This window comes from Acromyrmex echinatior, chromosome 14 (assembly GCF_024713525.1).
Source record: "Acromyrmex echinatior isolate Ae372 chromosome 14, ASM2471352v2, whole genome shotgun sequence".
NCBI lineage: Eukaryota > Metazoa > Arthropoda > Insecta > Hymenoptera > Formicidae > Acromyrmex > Acromyrmex echinatior.
Genome location: NC_141865.1, coordinates 5,471,075 through 5,494,019, shown reverse-complemented (window position 1 = coordinate 5,494,019; position 22,945 = coordinate 5,471,075). Strand labels below are relative to the sequence as shown.

General features: G+C 32.8%; 1 protein-coding gene across 3 annotated transcripts in view; it reads left to right on the top strand.

The window, feature by feature from the left end:
* Pgant2 (polypeptide N-acetylgalactosaminyltransferase 2) overlaps window positions 1-22,945 on the top strand; it is a 210,656-nt gene that overhangs the window by 157,911 nt on the left and 29,800 nt on the right. For 2 of the 3 annotated variants that reach the window (XM_087412906.1, XM_011063555.2), the window contains 2 exons: window positions 733-905; window positions 1,446-1,565. In XM_087412906.1, coding sequence (XP_087269032.1) covers window positions 733-905; window positions 1,446-1,565 — 293 coding nt within the window. Of the gene's footprint in view, window positions 1-729; window positions 906-1,445; window positions 1,566-22,945 lie in introns of all 3 variants that reach the window. The other variant, XM_011063553.2, reaches the window with a different exon arrangement.

The window sequence follows — 22,945 nt, the reverse complement described above, 5'->3', positions numbered from 1 at the left end:
GTCTCGTACGTGCCTGCGTCATGCCCGTGAAAATGTTCGCTGTTATCTCCAGAAATGTCGCGGAAAATCTCCGGTATCGCGAGGGAACGAATCCGCGCGGGGTGCGTCCCTGGAAATCTGATGAGCGAAGTTCAATGACCTATATATCGCGACGTTACAATACACATCCACTGGCAAAGGCACAATGCAACTGCGATACGAAGACCTTCGTAACTCCATAGCGACTCGAAATCAATATGGCGATATATCGATGATGTGTCAATACGCAGACCGTCTTGCCTTACAATTCACTCCTGCGCCGAAGCCAAGTGGTCCAAGCAAGGAGTCGAGGTTGTGTTACAAAGGGTCGTCCTGTCCCGTCGATCTCGAAATTGCTTAGACGGCAGGATGTGTTCAACGAGAATGGAGATGCATCTAACTGTATTATATTGCGAAATATAGTTAACCGTATTTCGAACGTATCGATAGTACAATCTGAAGAGCGTAGAGTGGAATTTCCTAAATTAATGAAAATTTATTTATAGAACGTTTATTGAATGCAAATTTCCAGTATGCATCCCTCAAGACGCATTCGATTATTATACGATTAGTTGATGCAACAACTCTAGATCAGTTAGGAATTATTGAAAGTTCTGAAAAACCTATTAAACTGTAATTTTTAATAGCTACGCGACGTCTATAGTAATTCGAATGTGACAAGTTCTAATTGAAAATAATGTTTTCTTTCAGCAGAATGAAAACAGAGCCTTACGGCTGAAAGAACCCGCGTCTCTGGCGCTTTCCGCCAGCGGAAATTCCGGCGGCTACATGGATCCAGACGGTACGGCCATTGTAATGTCATCCGAGCTTCTACCAGCACCGACTCCGGATCCGAGAGTGACGTGGAATTACTTTGACGAACAGGGGTGAGTCTGGACGTCGATCTTCCTTCGCTATTATTAGCTCCGCGATATGCACCTCGAACATCATTTACTCGCGAGCGTATTTTCAGTGTCGGCTCGAACGCTCTTAGACATTCCAGAACGCATTTGCGAGTGTAATATTGATTCGGCTGCAGCGAGACTTCCGACTTCTGTCCGAAGTTGGAACATTGGCATTAATTATTTCGCACGTTCAACACAAACATTATCTGTTATCTTCGGGACTCTTTTGCAACGATCCATTAACTTTTCACAGACTAGAAATTGCAACATATCGCGCATTGTTTGGACATATCCGCGTGTTATTGCTATATTACATTGGAATGTTTCATTATCCACGTCATTCATCGACATTGCTATCCGCTATTATAACTGACGTGCCGTTATATTCGTTACGATGGACGTCGCGTTTTACGCGATTATTTCGACACGATAAACATACATAAACCTGAATATCAGGTTTGACGGAAGATTTTAGAAAAAATAACAAGAAATTCAACGGCAATAATTTTCTTTGTGCAACAGGTACGTTTCAAGAGGTGGTCTACGTGCAGGCGAGGACCCATACGCGAGGAATAAATTCAATCAGGAAGCCTCCGACGGTCTTCCGAGCAATCGTGATATACCTGATACACGTAGCGCCATGTAAGTAGTTTATTATATAACGTTTGTCAATGTATTATATTTGTGTTTTACACGTTATCCGAATGTATTGTGTATCTTCAAATATTATCATTATTATTAAACAAGTACTAAACTATTAAACATATGTTAATATGTTAAATATTGAACATGTACATTAGACATAATTAGACACATGATTGGATGTACATATTATAGATTAGATCCTGTATAGGTGTATAGATTACATGTATATATATATCATAACAACAATATATATATATTGCTAATTTATTTGCATGTATATAGCATATATATTGCTCATTTTATTATAACGACATATCTAAAAAATTATTATTTTTTAGTTACTTACAGAAAGAGAACATAAATATAAAGAAAAAAAAGGAACATAAAAAACATATTTTTGTTCTTTTAGTTGAGTTTTTCAATCAATTATATTAAAATTACATTTTAAAGTTATTATAACAAAATTTTAATTATTTGAAATATTTTCTGAAAATCTTTGCTTTTTGAGGAGAAAAATGTAAATATGCTCTAGAATTCTAGTAAATTTTATGGAATTGACAGATATATATAGGGACAAACAGCCATTTAAAGTTACTTTATTTTTCTGATAAATGAACGATTGTCATACAACCATATTATAAAGTAAATTTTATACTACTATAATTTGTTACTATTTCTTAATCTATAAATTATTATATACATCTCATTATATACATATTAATCATACATTTTAATAAAATGTATTTTATCAACGAGTATTTTTTGCCTTTGCGCTAACAAGATTTACTGCGCAGTAAAAAATACAAGTGTAAATATAAAGTTTTGAGAGTTGTCCATACTTTTAATCTTAAGAAAAATATGATTTATTTAAAATCATTTGAATGGATTTATTATAATTGTAACATACTTTTTATCTTTTTACGGTATTTTTTATTTTTAGCCAAGTAAAGTTTGTTTGCAAGTAAGTATAAGTTCGACAAAAATAGCCAGAATAGTTTTACTATTAGACTTATAAGACTATTCATTTTTTTCCATGTGTTGTTGTAGCAAATGAGCAATATACGAATTATTTATTTTAAAAAGCAAAGCTATATTATGTGTGTAAAAAATAAGCTTAACAGAATTAAATAAAATAATAAAAGATGATCGAGGTTTATTGTCGCTTGTCTCTCAATCCATCGCAATATTCATTCGCTTCGCATTATTCATTGATAAAATCGTCGGAGACTCATCGAAGACAGTTGCTCAGAATTAAAATTGTCTCGTGAAATAAATTCTCGATTCGTGTATTCGTGAAAGGCGGCGGAATAAGTTTTTCATTTTTTAAATAATGTATCAGTACAGTCAGTGAATATGATTTACTGTCAGACAGTCTCCTCACAAGACAAGCATTTCGGGATGAGCAAGAAGACGGCAAAAAGAAATAAAAGAACGCAGAAATTGGCCTGTCGGTCGATCATCCCGTTTATACACTACTATTGGCAGCTACGTGATTCTCTCGGCGGATATTATTCCTCGCAAATGATCGGTAAGATCGCGGCGTACCGCTGGAAATTCATGCGGTATCATGACAAGCTGCCATACATTCAGGCCGCCAAACAGCAGTTATTCCGCCGAAGAAAAGCAGCAAGATCTCGCAAATACTGAGAAGTAATATTTCTTCCAGTCTAAGTACAATAAGATAGTCGTACGTAGTCATTTGTGAAGACTTTCATTCAATTATCCTAGAAAATTGATGATGAAAGGAAACAGATTATACGTAATTTCTCGTAGCGAATATCTAAACATTTCTATTTTATTATAAACAGGCTTTTTTAATTTATTAAAGAAGAAACATATTTTTATACGCTTTTTTGTTAACATATGCATGATCAAAGTACAAGAAATCCATTTCTGCATATGCTACCGTGAATATTTCCAGTAATTTCCTGTGAAGCGAATCTGGCATCAATCTGACATTCGTTTCACCTATCAGGTACTTACTTTCATTGGAAAAAGTAATAGCACACATATATATATATGTATATATCGCGAAATATTAAATATTCGGGAATTTGAAATTCTACATTTTAAATCAATCTTTTATATTGCATTATAAATGTAATATGTAAATGCATTCAAATACATAAACGCGTAACATCAAAACATTTTTTGCACAGGCTCGAATGTAAAACTGTAATTGACAATTCCTCTGCACGATAGAATCGCAAAATATATACCTGTTGTAATTCTTCTGATCCACCTAGGCGCAATCTATTCTCGTACGCTCCGACATAATACTCGCACACATGCACGAACACACATATACTTCTTTTTATATCATGAAAAATTCAAAAGGCAGCATGAAGTTCCAATACATTCAAACCATCAAGGAGTTTGAGTTGCTCCCAAGAAAAGCGATAAAGCCGCGATCATAAATTCTTACTGATACACATAGATCGTTGGTACCGTTGTTACATGTCAAACGTTGTTAGCCGCCCGAAACTCATCCATGTATAAAGTTTCGCGTGAAACTATGGGTATGTACATTTCCCCTGTTTACGGTCATTGTATAATGTTTGCAATGAATATAAATTATAGTTGTCGCGATATCTGCTGTTATATCTTGTCGCTGAAAATCATGCGAGGATCGATTGTTTGTCAGAAAGATTAATCGGTTATCTCTGTAATGTATCGGTATAATATATTGGTAATTAGTATCATGATGTTATTTGCAATAAATCGCATTTCCATGTGTACATTAATTTTCTCATTGCCGTGTATGCTTTATTAAAATGTAATTAGTTAAGTGCATATTATGTGGATATTATGGCATATGATTCGCGTATTTTTACACATATATAATAAATATACAGCACCTTTTAAAATATAAAACGGATATCGAGATTTATATATTGAAAAAAAATACTAAATTTTAATAAATATTTATTTGAATAGTGCCAACTAAACATTTACTTATAGTATTGTAAATAAATATTTACTCAATAAAAAAATGATTGTTAATCAAATTAATGGTTCTTGTAAAAAAAAAATAAATATATATCTTTATATTTAATAAATATTTAGCTGGTACTATTCAAACAAATAATTTATGAAAATTTTCAGATGTAGCATTACTGTCTTCTTTCTACAATTAATAATTAGTATAATCAAAATTGTGCATTTTCTATGTTTTCTACTAGAAAGATGAAATGTCATATTTTATATCGACTATAAAGATGAAAAGCTCTTTTATTGCAAATGTTATATCGCTGATATTCTTCGTAAAGTTAGTTCTGTGTGTATTATTCTGAAAAACATGATGAAAAATGTCTCTGCGAATGGATAGAAAAATATTGTGAATCTGTACATATCACGCTATGAGGTAAATCCTGCTTCAGGAAAATCGGCGCAGGAACATGCTCTGCAACGCATTCTGCGCAAGATGAATTTTTGCGCTTCCTTGCTTGGCAGATAGATGTGACGTCATGAAAATACAGGAAGTCAAAGCCGGGGCGAAGTTATGCGTTTTAGATGAAAAAGAGATGGTACTTTTTGCTAAGACGAAGGTCGTGAAAGAGTTTCGACTCGATTCTAACGGTTAACCCGCAAGGAAGAAGCAGTGGGACGACGGAAATTGGGGAAGCAATAGAATTAAGTTTGCAAAGTTTTTTATGGGTGGTTCTCGCACTTAATAGTATTGCCTGCTCTTGTTACCTTATGCGTCCAATATACCGCTAATAAAACATAGGCTGACTCTCATCGCTTTCGTTGAGCGTATGAAAGTACTATCCATTCGAAATTTCAGTCTCTATATATGGTTGACAATAGTATAACGAAGTACACTTGGCAACATATGAAGTCAAGATTAATTAATCAAAAAGGACTTTAAACAGTTTTGTTGTGGAAATATCTTTGTTCAAACGAACTTTGAAACGATAGAATTTATAATTAATTATTCACGTACGATAACAATCGTATATCCGGAATATAATCGCAAATTAGTATAATTATTTCATTGTCACAGTATATTATACGGATCGACGTATCTTGATCAGAGAAACTATACTACTATGATCCAATTCCATAACTAATTAATTCATTATCAATGCAGCTAATATTGAATCTGCCACAATATACTTCACAATAAATAATATCGTATTGTTACTAAATACACGATTAATATCCTAATTCTCATTATAGGATTATTGAAATATTCTAAATGTTAATCCCAAGTTTATCTTTTAATTTTTTTTTGTATAATTATTTTTAAATAAAAATAATTATTCTTATATTTATGATATTATGATATTTGCGGTTTCTTAATACATGTTTTTTAGAAAAAAAAATTATTATATTATATAGCTAATAAGATTCCTGCATACTTTTGCAGAGCTTAGATTGTGATGTTAGAAACGAGAAAAATGTATAAAGAAAATTTTTGCAAACAATATTAAATGTATTTTTTTATAAAAAAAACATTTGCAATCGACAGATAAAATATATAAAAATTTTCTTTGTGATTCAATAAATAACTATATATTTGAAATTGAATTATGCCTAACCAGATAACGAAACAAGTTATATGAGCTTTCGAATTGAGATAAATATAATTTTATTCTATTGTATTTTGAAGTAAAAGGAGAGTTTTCGATATATTTTATAAGAGTACTCTATCAAATGCAAATATTGTTTTGTGTTGAACATTATTTTTATTTTAATATATTTTGCAAGAATTTCCATTATGTATTTATTTTCTCACTTCTCACGGATCATTGATCTCAGAATCCATAGCAAAATCAGAAACTTTAAATTGAAAACTAGATGTTTTTATTGTACTTTGATATCAAACGCATGTTTATCGAAAGGCCAAGTGTTTGTATCATCGCATTTAAAATGCATTTGCACTCTTTCTCAGGCAATCTTACCCTGAAGAGGCTTCTTGCCTTTATCACCAGATCTAACTAATAAGTTTCTGCATTTTTCTTTTTCATTATATGCGATCATGTCGTATTTTTTATCTGCGAAGTTCCTTAAATGCAAAGTTTTCTCAATGATTATAATTTACTATCTATGTTAATTTGTTCGTACCTAACTATAGATGATATTATGCAAGATGTCATTAATTTTGCTTCAAAGCAAAAGGGAATTCGTATCAGTTTACGTCCGTTTGATTAATTCTGTATAACATGCTGTCGGGACGAATTCGGATCCGCATGAGTTATCGGATACGATCCGTGACGTAAACTTCGTTTTCTCCTTGGCACACGCGTGCTGGGCAAGTAATCGCCTTGATTCCTGACGGGGCAATGCGGAGATTCTGTTAGTTGCGTTGGTGCATGACCTCATGAATCACGAGAGAATCAACGCGATGTCTGAGGTCTATATAAACGGTGACTGATGAGATTATATATGTAATATCCGTCATGGATATTTTTGTATTAGAAGTATTGAAAATAAATACATGTACGTTTGCTCGCATTCAAAGAGAAAGTTTACAAAATTTATTAGTAAAAATTATGTTATCGTTATGTGTATAAATAATATTTTTAAAAATGACGTAACGGAGGATAAAAATAGATATTTATCCACTCACATTCGCTTGTACTGTCCTTTAAGCAGCAATCAAGAAATTCAATAGCCGATACCAGAAACAGTAAATGTTATATGATCTCCATTGAATGAGATTGTAACGCGAACGGATTGTATTGATTAATCAGAGGCCAGCTTTGCCGGACTTTATCGCTCTCTGCACAAAGCCGTTTATTACACACTTAAAATTCTCATCAGAAATGTATGTTTGACCACAGAAAGTCATCGAGAAATTCATTCGATCATGGCGCTCATTGCTACATAGTGCATAATATTTGACTCTCCGACCATCGTTCAAACATTGAACTACTGCGCGCGTACGAATTGAACTTACAAAGTCACCATAGTGTTCCGCAAACACGATATTCGTTATCGATTGCTTCCTCTTGTAATTTCCATTATATTTACCGATACTAGAAGATCTACGTTATTTGCATGCCGCATACATCACGAAACTCGGTATGCCCATCGATATATATTAAACATATCAATGCGCTGCGAGTGTCGAGATAAGGATCCTGGGAGAGATTTACGTGTGATATATGTTTGTAAATCCACCATTGTGATTGAACTTTAAAGAGGTCTACAAAGAAAATCTTGCAGGATTTGCATATTGAGAATAAGATTTACATATTGAAAATTACACAGGAATAAAAAAAATTTTGGAGAGAAACTCAAACCAGAATAGGTATTTTTTTATAGATTTTGGTTGTATCTAAATTCCTAAACCGCTCCATCACATTCAGTTTTTTACATAGTCGAGAAAAATAAAAAATCCGTGAAAATTAAAACTTTGAGGAAAGAGCAAAAGTAAATATTACATTAAAATGCGGTTGCGACACTGATTTAAATATATTTTGATAAGTTAAATATAGTATAAGAAACAAAAAAATTGCTTTTTTAATGTTAAGTATTATTCAAAATTTGTAAAAAATATCTACTCTGGTTTAAGTTTGTCTCCGAAAATTTTTTTGTGGTCCTGTGTTATCATATGCGAGCATAGAGTGGCATTAGCTACGTAAATTACAATCAGCAATTGGTTTATTTAGTTTTACACAAAATTAAAATAATATATCTTACACATAGACAGTTGCCAGTATTATTTTTCCAAAAATAACACATATATTTTATAAGATTTGAGATTTTTATTTCGACTTTGGGCTGTCGTCATGCGAAGAATTATGGCCACGTCGAAAATACCAACTTCCATAGAACAAAATGTCAGGAGAAAAATTATAGGAGAAAATAAACGTTACGGAGTTGCGGATGTATTTCGGGGGAGCGATGCAACTATCTATTTGCCTGTATCTTCTGGCTGACGTAACAAGATTTCGCTACTTGCACGCAGTCTGATCGTACTCGCAGTTACTACTTCCTGGCTCAATAAACACGTGCGATCTACTTGACATAGAAAAGAATCGATTTATCGACAGTTTTAGAAATTGCAGAAAATTATTCTGCAGTATGAAACAAAATTTAAAATTTTCCATATATTTACTTAAAAAATTTAACAGATTAATTCTTTTGTGTATTTATGTTTTACTTGAATGAAACTTGTTGAAATGTGTTTTACACATAATTGAATTATAATCAATATGCTTCGTTGCATATTTTGCTGCAAATAAATTTACTTCAACAATAATTTCGGATCATACATATTAATATTAAGAATTTTATTTGATGTAATAATATTATAATTTCTCCGTATATCACAATGATTTCATAAAGCATTTACATAATTAACTCTACAAATTATTTGATTTATGTATGTAACTGTAATTTGATTAATGACTAACTGTAGACTAATTTGATTAATTAATCATAAATTAATTCTTATTACAAAGTAATCAAAGTAGTAAACTGATGTAAAATAATCAGTCACATATCACATTTTACTTTTGAAAGATCAAATGTATGCCAAAATTAATGGATATTTTCAATTAATATTATTCATTTGCGATTAAATGAAAAAAAGCATGCATTAAAGATATGTTTAATATAACACTAATTAATTTTAACGAAAATCATGTGTTACGTAAACTACACATATTGTAACTTATCAATGTATAGTTTACGTAAATGGAAATCCTTATTATTTGTTATTCAGATTTGATAAAATCTTTTATAAAATGTGCTACGTACATACAATGCAAGATTGATTGTACGCGATGTAGTTCCAGAGAATCTAGCAGTGCGTCTTGTCGTCGTTCCTCCCTATTCTTATGAAGTAATAATTCGGTCAGCCCCAGGATACCTCAGTACGCGGTCATGAATTATAACGAGGGCAGCTTTGTACTCTATTATGAGATCTCCTAGGGCCAGATATGCGTTGTCGTTTGATGTATGGCCGGGCAACGGCCAACCTGCTGGTTCTCTGGTCCTCATTTTGCGCACCGGCTGTTTTATGTCTCCTGCATTATCGATCCGTTGCCCGTTTCTTTGCCGTTGCAGGCATAGAAATATTTAATTCCTCCGTTTGCGATGTTCCCGAATGCATTGCAGTGAAACGAGTGCATTATGCAACAACTTCAACGCGCCGCTTCTTTTTCAAGAGACCCTATTCTATTGACACGTTAGAGTGGTGAAAAGTGGAAATACCTGTTCGTCGTTCGTTACACGATAGAAAAAGTTACTTGATAAAATTAATCTGCTAATTAACGCGTTTTATTTTACGATTTTTTGTGCAATTCAGCAAAAAAAAATGATGCCTCAAGAGTACTTCGCAACGAGGACACTACAGCCAAGTTACGTCACTGCACCCACGAGGATAAAGTTCATACTTGAAGTTATTCAAGTAAATCTGGCGGTGTCTCAGGGAGCTTTACTTGAAAAAGGCGAATGGGATCGATTCACTATGCTGCTGATATCGTCGATGGTACGACAAAGGACATTATCTTGCCCAATCCATCCTGAATTGCACAATGGCTGGCCATGCACGAGCGAACTTTGCGATGAATCCGATCTTTCTGGTATATTCGTATCAATGGACTTGTTTTGACGACTCTGCAATTCAAATTACTTTGCTGACCTTTATTTTTTAATTTTATAACTGTGGAAATTCGTTAATATTTATAAAACCCGATTCGCCGGAAATCAATTTCAATTATTTCTTATAAAGAAAGATACGTGGCTGTATGATATCGTTTGATGTTACTGCCTTTTATATATTTTGCTCTCATTCCTAAATTATATAATAACGACAAAGGATTTGACCCCCGTCTGTCGATGCCACCAATACAGTCAACTTTAATATCCTCGCGACACTCATGCATTTTGCTAAAAGTATCCGGACAAATTGCGATTGAAGTGCAGAATTTCTCGAAAACGAATTTTCCCGAGTCTCGCAGATGCTGTGAGAGCTTCGTGTGGCGGAGAAAGTCGAATCACGTCAGCAGGCTATGAAAATTCTCAGATCCGCGACAAAAGATGCTATCTTGTCCGATGCACTTGGCTGACACAATGAAGTTTCGTCTCTATCTAACCGTACGAAGTGTTACCGTCTGCGTCAGCACTTGCATAACCGCATCGCTTGGCAAATGTATGACACGGTGCAGAATGGTGCGAGATTCCGTTCATCCCGAAACAAGCTCGGGATGTTCGCTTACAACAGAGTGTGCGAAAACACAACGTGCCCGCAGGAGTATGGTCCGCGAAACGAATCTCCGCGTTCTTCCTCCTTTCTCCGCGATAACGTGGCATCACGAGGAAACCGATTTCTCAGTCGAAAAACTCCGCCGCCATTTCGAGCTTGTGGGAAAGTGCTCGTTCCGCGATATCGACGCCGATAGAAACAATTTTGCCGGCGATTCCGACTTCTCGAGCGATACTCGAATGCGCCGGGATTCGCGGGCGTCGCGATTGCGGCCGTTTCATAAACTCCAACTTTATTTCCGAGCGCGTTTCTGCTACGCTTAAAATCGTCGTATCGTACCTTTATCATGTACACGAGACCAATAAAAATTTAATGCGTTCTCATCCTCTCTGTCGTTATTATCTATGATCTATTATGAAATAAGAAATTTTGCTGACAGCGTCTGTATGATACATAACTATACGAGCTTAAAAATATATTATACCTATTGTACACTGAAAAAAATACTAAATTTTAATAAATATGTGTTTGAATATTTTTAAATAAATATTTACTAAATATATAAACATATATTCATTTAATATAAAAATCATTAATTTAATTTTACTACTTTTTTATTGAGTAAATATTTATATATTGTATGTAAATGTCTAATCAGAAATACGAACATGTATAGATTTCATCTAAAAACGTTTCTATTATATCCTTCCGATTTACATGGCCTCGAGTCTTTGTTTTACAATTTTGTCTCTTACGAAAATGTTAACGTAAAACAAAATAATTCCGTCGAAGAAAATCCGCGCGTGTACAGATGTCCAGATGAATACTGGATGTGTGTAAGTCACTACTCCAGGTCAGACCGTTTGCGCGCTTTACGTTTCAGAAGAATTGTAGCGAATATCGTCTTAAGGCACCATTTTCAGATAAGGCGGAGTCCGGGATAAACGGATTTTTCAACTGAAAAATTCTATAACCACTTTGGTGTGCGGTGACGGTATTGGCGTGCCACGGAAGCTCTCCAACGCTGATTCGCCTTCCACAATATAGAGTCCGACGCACGACTTCCGCAACGACTGCTACAACTGTCCGATACAGTGACTGTCACGCTCAGACAGTAAATTCGATGGAGTTTTTTTCTATCGGACGACGTTGTCCCTTTACTGGAACTTTACCATTTATACTAATTTTATATAGTCGACAAAATATGTCACAATACTGTCTATTTCATTTGCCATTCCTTTTACTGCATAATATAAACTCTACAAAGCATTAACTGCATACTTTTTATATAAAATAACTTAATAGAAAATATAAAATATTTTTTTAATAACACACAATCTTGTTTTACGTTATAATTCTTATTAAAACATATTCACGTTTTTTTTATGAAATAAAGATTTGTAGCTGTAACACTTTACTAATATATTATAAATTATATCAATAAATTTTAAAATAGTATAAAATTCAATACAATTGTTAATAAAATTCTATAAATTTATGAGAGAGTGCCTGATAAATCATCAAAAAAATCAATTTAACTTAATTTTTCCTTTGATAACCGCAAATCGGGAATACTGAAAATACCTTTAATAAAAATAATTTAAAGAGCTATCAATTTTCTAAAGGTTTGAACAATAGATCTACCAGTATCCTCGTAAACTTTATTATCGGTAAAGACAGAGTCCTCAGTACACTTGAGAATGACCCTCTTCACGTCTCTTCGTCTTTGCGATTCTTTTTTTTTACCATTGCACCTACTGACGCTCTTTATGTCCCTTTAGTGTACAAAAGAGGAACTACTATTTTACTTTAAAATATCTTAAAAGCATTTTAAAAATAAGTATTTCCGCGATCAATTTGACCATCAATTTGGCAGCAATAAACAGCCAACTTTCTCGTTCTCGTCAAGTGAGTCTTTTTACGGACTGAAAATCATTTACGTTATACGTTCAGGAAAACGACATTTTATTGAAGTACCATCGGTAATATCGTGCGGCGATTACGTCATTGATTTTCATCATGAAAAGTTCCCAGAGAACGCGTTAGTAAAAATTATTTAAAAATCTCTCGCGCGGAAATGAGCGCTTCTGCGATTCCATCGCGCGATAGAATATCGAGTGATATCAGAGATCGGCGGCAACCATTTCTACTGCGCTGAAAATTTGACGGAAGATATTAAAAATGCTCTCATGGAAACTATCGGATAACCCGGGTTCATTATTGGATTTCTACACATTTTTTTCCCATCTGTGCGAGAATCACTGTGGAAACGTTTCTAGTGATCGTACCATTCCAACGTTACATTAATGCTGTTATGATATGGTATTTTTCGCATATTGAAGGCGTTTCTAGATTTTCATTCAATTATCGTTTTTTTATACTATGGTTTGCGGAGAAAAAAAAGGTTTTAACACAATAAAAAATTTCATTTTGATCATTGTATACTTCATCATTGCTTATACATACATATGTAATAACCATATCGATTTATGTGAAGATTAATTGGACTGCCGTACTCTGAAACTGATTTTTAAATGAGAGAGAGAGAGAGAGTCAAATTAGAATCAATAAACTATAAATTTTTATTTATCAAGTAATATAACATAGCAAATATCACATAGTTTCACAATGTTGGTCTAGCTATGCATCCGTTTGTTCGCCTACATAATTTCTTGAAATTATAATTAATAATTTTAATTAATAATTTTTACGACTTAATTTTTTCAAATAATTCCGTTTTTGACAATAGATATCCAAAGACCTTTTCTAAGCCAAAAAATTAATCAAATCAGACTATAAAAGTGTCAAAATTTAGTAATATAGAACAAATCAAACAATTCATCTTTTTCAAATTTTTTCGCTGCACTTCTTTGTTACATCTATTGCAACGGTTTATTTATTATTATTAAACCTCTTTTTAATTTATTTATTATTAGCCTGTACTGTAAAATTCTTCATATATTTATTAAAAATAATTAATATTGCTTAAAATAACAAAATTAATACGATCAGTTCGTAAGATAATAATCTTTTCTTTATTAATCTTTTACGCAGAAGTGAATCAGAAGGTAGATGCGATCTAGCTATATTTTTCAATTGAGAAACATTGTTTCCAACAAGCGTATCTTTTAGTTCTTAACATCGTATTCTCCGACATTGCAACAGTTAGTTCTGTCGCCATACGAATTGGTCTCTACGACTGGAAATATCCCAAGGGGTATCTATATCCTTTGCTTCCTGGCAATTTCCTGTATAAACGCTGGTAGCTACTTTTACAATAACCATGGTCATACAACGTGGAAGCTTTCTTATAATCACTTGGGACTCGAGTTGGATTCCATTTTGTAACTTCACCGCGTTTACGACGCGTATCCACTGACCTCCCCAAAGAATATCAGTTAGTATGATTCTGTAAATTCTCGTTTCCACGCTCAGCTTTACATAGTTCATGATCTTAATTAAATCACAGAACTAGTATTTAAGTATCAAAGATTTAATTAAAGAAGTTGCCGTTAATTACAATTAAGTATTAATAGAGAATAAGAAGAAGAATGGTGTACATTAAACGTAAAAGTAATTCTTAATTATTTATTAATTTATATAGAGTGGGCTAGATTAATAAAGAAAATATTTACTTAATTATTTTGACATCATATATCTTCTTTTGTATAAATTGATGATTTTTTGACAAATTAATGCTCTGTATCTTAAGAAATGTAAATAATTTCTATACAGATCTTTACTATGTATATATACATCTTATTTGCAAAGTGAATTCAAGTGCAGCTTCTTTGAAGGAGGAATGTCAGAAAGAATAAAAGATATATTTCTTCTTTTGATATGAGCATAGGAAGATGTAACCATCTTTTTCAGAGTCCAGAATACCTTCCAAATCTCATTTCATAATGTCTACGATTCTATGTGTAGCGTGATATTTTATATGAATAATGCGCGGCGATATCCTAGCATTCCTCTTTACGTCATATATCTTTGCGTTACACATAATATGGAAATTTCTACCTCCAAGGCATGTACATATACGTATATATCCAGATACGTGATCTTTACTAAATCTTCTTATTCCGACATTTCATTCAACGACACCTTACGAATAACGTTTATCGTGACATCTGCCTTAGTATTTCAGTATTCAACACTTATCCTATTTATAAAAATGTATATCAATGAAATTTGTTCAATGATATAATTTAATAAATTTTTATATAGATTGATTTAATTTTTCTGTTGAATCAATTTATTTTATAATATTTATAATGTCAATTTTACTGTTTTTCAAAATATATATTTTTTTATATTAAATATTAATATATAATATTTAATTAACCATAACGTATTGAATAATATTCGATGTTTTTCCTATAATTAACTCGGGAAGTCATCTCATTTTTTTAATATAACAACCTATAGTGTTTTTATACAATGCATCAATTAAAATTACTCAAGATAATTAACAATATTGTATATTATTGATTATTTTTTAATTTATTAGCATTTGAGAATATTTATGGATATAAATTTACTCACAATTTTCTGAAGAAAGTAAGCAATAATCAAATAAATATTGAACGGAGTAAGCACATTGAGCTAAGCTTATTATAACATCTTTATTTAAAAAAAATAAAAATTTAATTAATATTAAATTTTGCATTACGAAATTTCAATGGAATATTTAAAGGTTTATAAAAAGTAGTTATTAAAAAAGATAGAAAATGTTTTGAGAAAGAGGAAAACAGTATCCATTTTACAATAATTCACATTTTTTCGTCGCTGAGATATAAAAGCACCTCAGGTGACTATTTTCGAGTTAATGATGGATGCAGATCTTAAAATAGTCAAACGCAACTAGATTTGCGACGTTTACGTCGCCGTAATGGAAAGTTTCTCAGCACCCATTTCTTGCCACCACTTGCCATTGGGGTGAACCGGAAAACTCCGTCGTGGCACAGAGGAACCAGTCATTACGAAGGACTCGCTGTTAACGTTGGGAACTGCGGGTAATTAGGAGAAGCCGCTCGTAAATAGCGCGCTCCAGCGGCATGCCGGTTGGAACTTACGAGTTAGAATGAGTAGAGGCACACCGGGGAGAAAAGAAAAGAGAAAGAAAAGGAATTAGTGGTCCGCTTAACTCCGGAAATCTGTTATATTGACCTCGCGTTTCCTCGCCGGTGCGGAAGTAGATGGAGCCTTCCTTTTCAGTTTTCCGGTGAGAGGATCTCGTCGACATGGCACCCATCTCGGCGAGACTAAAGCCGGATAATGGAAAAGCTAGCAGCGAGTTTTCCGCATATCCGTCATCTCCTATCGGTTCTTCTTGTTATCCTCTTTGAAAATGTATACGATTAAATAGCTGTGTTACAATTGTGTACAAAATTCATTTGATTGAAACAATTTTATTTCTCTCCACGGAATTTTATATCGACAAACAAATTGAGCTTACTCTTCGTCATTTCTTATTGCTCGAATTTCTCATACGTCGTACGATGACGTAAAAGCGCAGCTCTACTCTCACACGCGGTACAGATTTATCGCAGAATCTCGTTGGAAATTTCTCGGTAGAAACAACAACACACTCATCACGAGATATCCAATCAGACGCGTGTAATGCCGCGCTTCTTGTCTCGTCCTAGCATTACAGCTCGCTTACTTAGTTTACACGCGCGAAAATAAATGTGCGCACACGCTACGTACATGCGAGTACGTCGGTTCGCACCTGGAAAACTAATCTCCGGTTACTGCTGCGGGATAATTGTGTTTGCCTTCCATTTAAGTTGTTTGCACATCTGTTTGCATCCTAGCTTCTCTTTCAGACTAACTCGTCTCCAGATTCAGCTTGCCATCAGACTACCATTCTACGGCGTGTATCTTCCTTCTTCCTTCCTTTCATCGTCATTTCTCCTTTCTCGACGTTGTATCTCGTACAGCAATCGGATGCTCTTAATTGTCCATTTAAATCGTATATCCATTTTCTGTTGCGGTGCATTAATTAAACTATTATTAATATTAAAGACGTGAGAGAGTTTGAAGAAAATAATATTTTAAGAATATTACACGGAAAGAACGATTTTGCTGTTAAAAATTTGAGTAAATACAGATATGAAAATAATTTTGTTAGACCATAAAAATAATTATGTGGGAAATTTATGCATAATAAGCATTGCTTTAAAAACTTTTGATATTCTATCGATCAATTTGAATATTCTTTTAATTATTTTGATAATTCAATAAAATTATATTTAAGTCTCTATCTAGTTAAATTTTTAGGTACTTCAACAAGACCTTGTAAATATATTTTTTTTTTTACGTTATCAAATATTACTACAATTATTACCACTAAATAATAATTGCTAAAGATATAAAAAGTGTGTAACACATTATTATGAAATAATAAGAATCGCATGATCTTTCGAAATCTGTATCACACTTGCAATTTCAATATAGACTATAATGTCCTCTGGAGGAATGTGCAAGGGCATTGAAACTATCGAGACGAGACTTTGATAGAAGGAAAATCGAATAAGAAAGGGACGAAGAAGAAAGGGAAAATTAAATGAGATCGAAGTAAAGAAACGATAGATTTGCCTTCGCTATAAATTCCAAAGGAATTTGTGCGAGTTCTTTCTTATGTCTAAAGAACTTAGAAAGATGGGATTAAACGTGTAAGTATTAGTTATAAATTTCATTTATTATGACATTTATTCATTTCATTTTTTTAAAGACAATAGACTGTTAAATTTATGGACTGTTATATTTAATTTATCAATTTTAATTTAATTTAAGTTGCCACTGCTTTTACTCAAATCGTTATTTTATCCATCATTTTAGTATAAAATATATTGAATAGAAGTAATAGCGACTTAAATTAGGTTAAAATTGACACTATAGATTTAGAGTATATTAATGACAATACGTATTATATATTAAAGTGTATTTAACACAACATATTAAATAGATCGACGAGATGTATAGATGTACGCACACAAACATGCATTATATACGTGAGTTTGTAATACGAATAATAATTATTCTAGTTGTATAGGCGTGAACCTTAATGAGCGACGCATATGGCAATTAATGGTACATCATCCCGCAATCATTACGATCGTCGCCTCAATTCTGAATCGCGCGCGATCAATGCCCGCGCGTTTTCCCGCGAGGATGATGCGTTCCCACAGATATACCGGAAACGGAACGGCAATAGATCGGGTTCTCTCGGGGAAAGTGTGCGATCGAACTTTTTTAAGACGCCCAGGTGAAAGAAGCTCACTTGCGCGCGGCCATCGCTCGTGTTTCTCTCCCGTTAGCTACCGTCTACGGGACACGAAGGAATGTCTCGATCCGAGATCCCACGCGGGCCATTAAGGCTGATGGAGAAGTTTCACGATTTGATCTACGAGAGGCAGACAATCTAAAATAGCGCGAAGACGGGATCTCGTTCGTCTTACTGATGCAAATAACGCGATCTTTCCTCATTGAATCGATGAAACCGCTGTTTTGCGTGGTAAAAATAGATTAAAAACTTTAGTTCTTGCATATCGTGACTTCTGTGAAATTTATTAATATATAAACTGTCTTAGAACGCATTAATAGTTTGATTCGACTTTTGCTAACTAATTCTTCGTAGCAAGACCATCAAATAAAATTCGTTATATATAATAGTTAAAATTAATCTTTAACATATAATTAAGTTTTATTAATATTATTAATATAAACTAAATAAATTTTTACATTTTCGAGTTCAACTATTGTAAAATTATACAAATTATAGTAATACATAATATGAATATATGTTATTAGGCACTAAGATCCGTTTTGACCGGATACGATTCTCATCACTTATGAATTTCTCCATTTTCACTTAATATGTCATTTATTAATATAATATAATTTGAAAAATGACTTATCTAAAGCAATGATTTCTAAAATTGCATATTAAAAATACGTTATATTTACGTTATATTATATTAAAACTTTCTAATTTAAGATAATAAGAAACTTATTTACGCATTTAAATTGTAATAAAAGAGAGAGCATTCAATTATACACGCATGAAATAACTATTATTGCTTTTTAATATCGTATCTATATATGTTTCAGCATTATCATTTGCGGAAAATAGCAGTTAACGACCACATTTATTATACAGTGATTACTTTCAACATTTATGTGTTAAACATTATGATGAATCAGATTGATTTACCCAAAGAGCTCGGCGAGCCACATATTTAATGATTGAAATTCGTTGAATCTCAGTAACATTGATATTGCTACGGAAATTTGCCGATATGCTTCTCTGCATAGCTTGATTATATGTATATCGGATTTAAATAATTCTGAAGTATCATCCGATTCTGTCATTTCAATTCATTTCAAGTATGAACGCAAACTCGTTAAAAACGAATTAAGGAATATTAAGGAATTAATATTTTACGAGTATTAAAAAGTTACTAATAAATCCTTGGCTTTTTGAACGAAGACATTAGTATAAATTTAAAGTAAAGAAATAAAAAGATTTTAGAAGTGTTTTTCAAAAATTCTTCAAAAGATGTTAAAACAGTTTCCTACTTTCTCTCTAAACGTTCATAAGCAGAAGTTTCCCCATTCGTGTCATTACATTTGGAACTCGAAAAATTAAGGTGCATTTCTCGGTGAATGGATGATTCGTAACGAAATTGCGGTCAGTGGAGGAACTTTAAATCGCACTTTCGCCGCGATAATTATTGAACTCATAACAGCGCGGTGTTCTTTATTCAGGACTATCGATTTGGGTTGGACGAAAAAAGACCTCAATTACCTTAAATTCGGCCGGGTCAATTAGCGCTAATTAATCGTTTCTGTATGAGGACCTCCTAGGTTGCGGCGCTCTAATTTCTTTTTTCTCCTCCGCCCACAAAATAGCCATCTCTCCATCCTTTCTGGATCCACAAGCTGAATTGCTACAGTTCGGTTTCTGCTGAATAATACATAAACCGCTTTTAAAATCAAAAAGTTGCTCGTCGTTTTTCGTCTTTTTTTTCAACAGCTACGTTCGCGCCGGTAGGGCCAGTCGTGTGAATACTTAAACGCGCACAGCTGCCACTTCGTGTTATAACGACCATTTTTTTCAAGGCTCGTCACCCTTTCTCTTCCACATTTTCCATTTTTTTTTATCTCTGGAAGATAGAGAGAGAGAAAGAAAGAGATAACACCTTTCTTTATATATACAACAGTCTTCCGCAACACGAGAGCATATGACACTAGAGTGAAAGCGGTGAAAAACGATTACGCGGTCCAATTAATGCCCCTTCTCGTAATTATGCAAGAGATTACTTTTCCGCTGATAATTTACAATGGCCTTCATTTTTCTGTATACACGCAATAATGACTATTGTTAACCCGATATTAACTATTAACTCTCCGCTTTCGCAATTTGCAGATCTGATTGCTGTCGTTTGAGATTTGCGAAATTTTGATATTAATATGTCAAATTTTTTCAAAATAAAATATCAACAATGAGCAAAAAATAAAAAAGTTATTCAATGCGATAACAAGTTAAATTAAATAAAGATCCGATTTGAGATAGAATTAATAATCTTTTTAAAGTAATATTAATTTAAAAGCAACAGTTTTCTTATTTAAAAATTTAATGTATTTATCTTACACAAATTTCTTTTGCCATCCACATCTCCAGAGTTAATATTAATTTTTACGCGAATAGATGGTGCAGCCGCAGCACTTCAAGCAAAATTTAAAAAAAATCTTTTTTTGAAAAAGAAAAATTGAAAGTTTTGTATAAATGTCCAGAAGTCTTAAAGTTCATTTTTTAAATATTCTATCTCATAAGGATATAATGTAAATTTAACTGCATGATATATTAATAAAAAATACAACTATAAAAATATATGAAAATTATTTTTGTTCTGAAAATTATTTTTGTTCTGAAAATTTAGTTAGATACAGATCGGAAAATAATTTTGAACTATTAAAATAACTGTATAAGAATCTCAAGCATAATGAAAAATCCTGTAAAAAGTTCTGACATTCTAGTGATCAGTTCGAGTGTTCTACATAATGATTTTAATAGTACAACTTATTTTTATCTCTACGTATATAGTTTTAGATACTTCAAGAAAATTGTCTTTTCCTCTCTTTAAATTCTTTTTGAGTAGAATCTTATTCTAAAGAGTGAAAAATAAGTCAGCCTTCAGAAAAAGGCTCAATTTTCAATTTTCTTCTAAAAATCTCACCTACCTACTTGCATTTTTTAATCATCTACTTACTTAAAAATTAACTCACATCATTTAACATCTAAATTACTGCATACACTTAAGTCATATCATATTAAGTTACTGGATATACCGCATACATGTAATAAGTATATAAACTCTGCTTCCTGGGATGCAATCTGCTTTTTCCTCGTTTTCCCTTTTCGCCATGCAGCGACTTTAATTTTCTCCAGAGAGCCTCTATCTCGCTATATCATCGCCGTAAAAAACTTGCACGGAAGAAAAAAAGTTACGCGACTCAATTATTCCGTCGTCTTTCCGCACGGTAATCCTTAAGATCCAGTCGCTCGCTTAAAAGACGAGCGATTTCTCGTGCTCAGAACGAGGTACTTTGTTTCACATTAAGAATTGCTAAACGCCCTTTTTGCCGGTCGCTTTGAATAAATTCTGTGGCTCGCGTCTCGAAATGCCAATTCAACAACCGCGCGTGAAGTCGCAGAGCCATTGCGCTTTTATAGTGATTTATAATTGAGAAAAGTTTTCGGCTTATACAAAATGAATATAATTTAAGCATAATTGCGGCTGCTTTGCAGGTTATCGACCGAAAATTTATATACGAGTCACGATACATCACTTTTCATTGTACATTTCGTGGACGCAGAATTTGAACTATTATTTATGGTGTTCGAGCATTTTCTCTTTTATATTGCATATTTTAGACTCAATTAAATAAATATTTTTAACGAAGGTATATTGCATAAACAAAGAATAACTGTGTTTTTAAACTTTGTCTCTTTTTAATTATCACAAGTGTAAAAATTGCTATTGTATACAGAAGGATGGAAGTATCTAAAGTTTAACTAGACATAGATTTAAAAATAATTTTGTTGGATCATTAAAATAATTATATAGAACGCTCAAACTGGTTACTAGAACGTCAAAAGTTTTTGCGGCATTGCTCATCATGCCTGAAATTTTTACGTAATTTTAATGGTTTAATAAAATTATTTTTCGATTTGTATCTAAATTTTTAGATACTTCAGAAAAATTTTTTGTCTTTAATATCATTAATTTACGCAATATTCATTATTTTATTTCTCTATTAGACTTTTATTATGATTTAAATCGAATCTATCTAGCATGCCACTCAACGCATGATTACTGATCGATGCACGGTGAAAGCTTTCGTAACATTTGAACTATTATTCGTTCTTTATGCACTTCTGACACGCGAGATTTTTCCAGTTGTTCAATCGCAAAAGATGTGATTTGTATATGTTATGCCGCCAATTACTAAACGTTAAGTCCGACATTTTCTTGGCGCAATTAGATAAGAGCACATCGTTTCTCTCCCACACTTTTTAATTGCATGAGGAAGATACGGAACTCGATGCAAGGTAAATCGTCCATAATTATTACACATCAAGTTCGGGATCTCTCTCTCGCATGCAATTAACTGAGAACACACTCCATTTCTCCATTCCCACGGTGGAGATAAAATCAACGTGAATCTCTCTCTCTCTCTCTCTCTCTCTCTCTCTCTCTCTCTCTCTCTCTCTCTCTCTCCCCACAAAAATAACATAAAATAATAACAATATCTATTATACATAAATTCTATACAAGATTGTTAATAATTCTTATAATTGCGCTCTAAATTTCTTGCAGTAAAATTTCACTCCAAAAAAATAAAAAAACAACTTTTCATTTCAAAGGAGTGAAATCTTATTCCAAAAAGAGTGAAAATTGTCACTCTTTTTCAAGAAGTGAAATATTTTCAATTTTTTTTCAAGGATGGTTGTATTTTCATTCTCTTTGAGTGAGATTTCACTGTAAGAAATCAGAGTGTGTAACAATTCTTTTTGCGTATAAAAAATTCTGAATATAAAATTGAGTATCTGTATCACATCTGGATCAATTTTTTCTCAACAAGTTTAAATAGTTTAAAGAAACTTTGTTGTACGCGTATTAACCAGATATTTAAAACTTTTTTT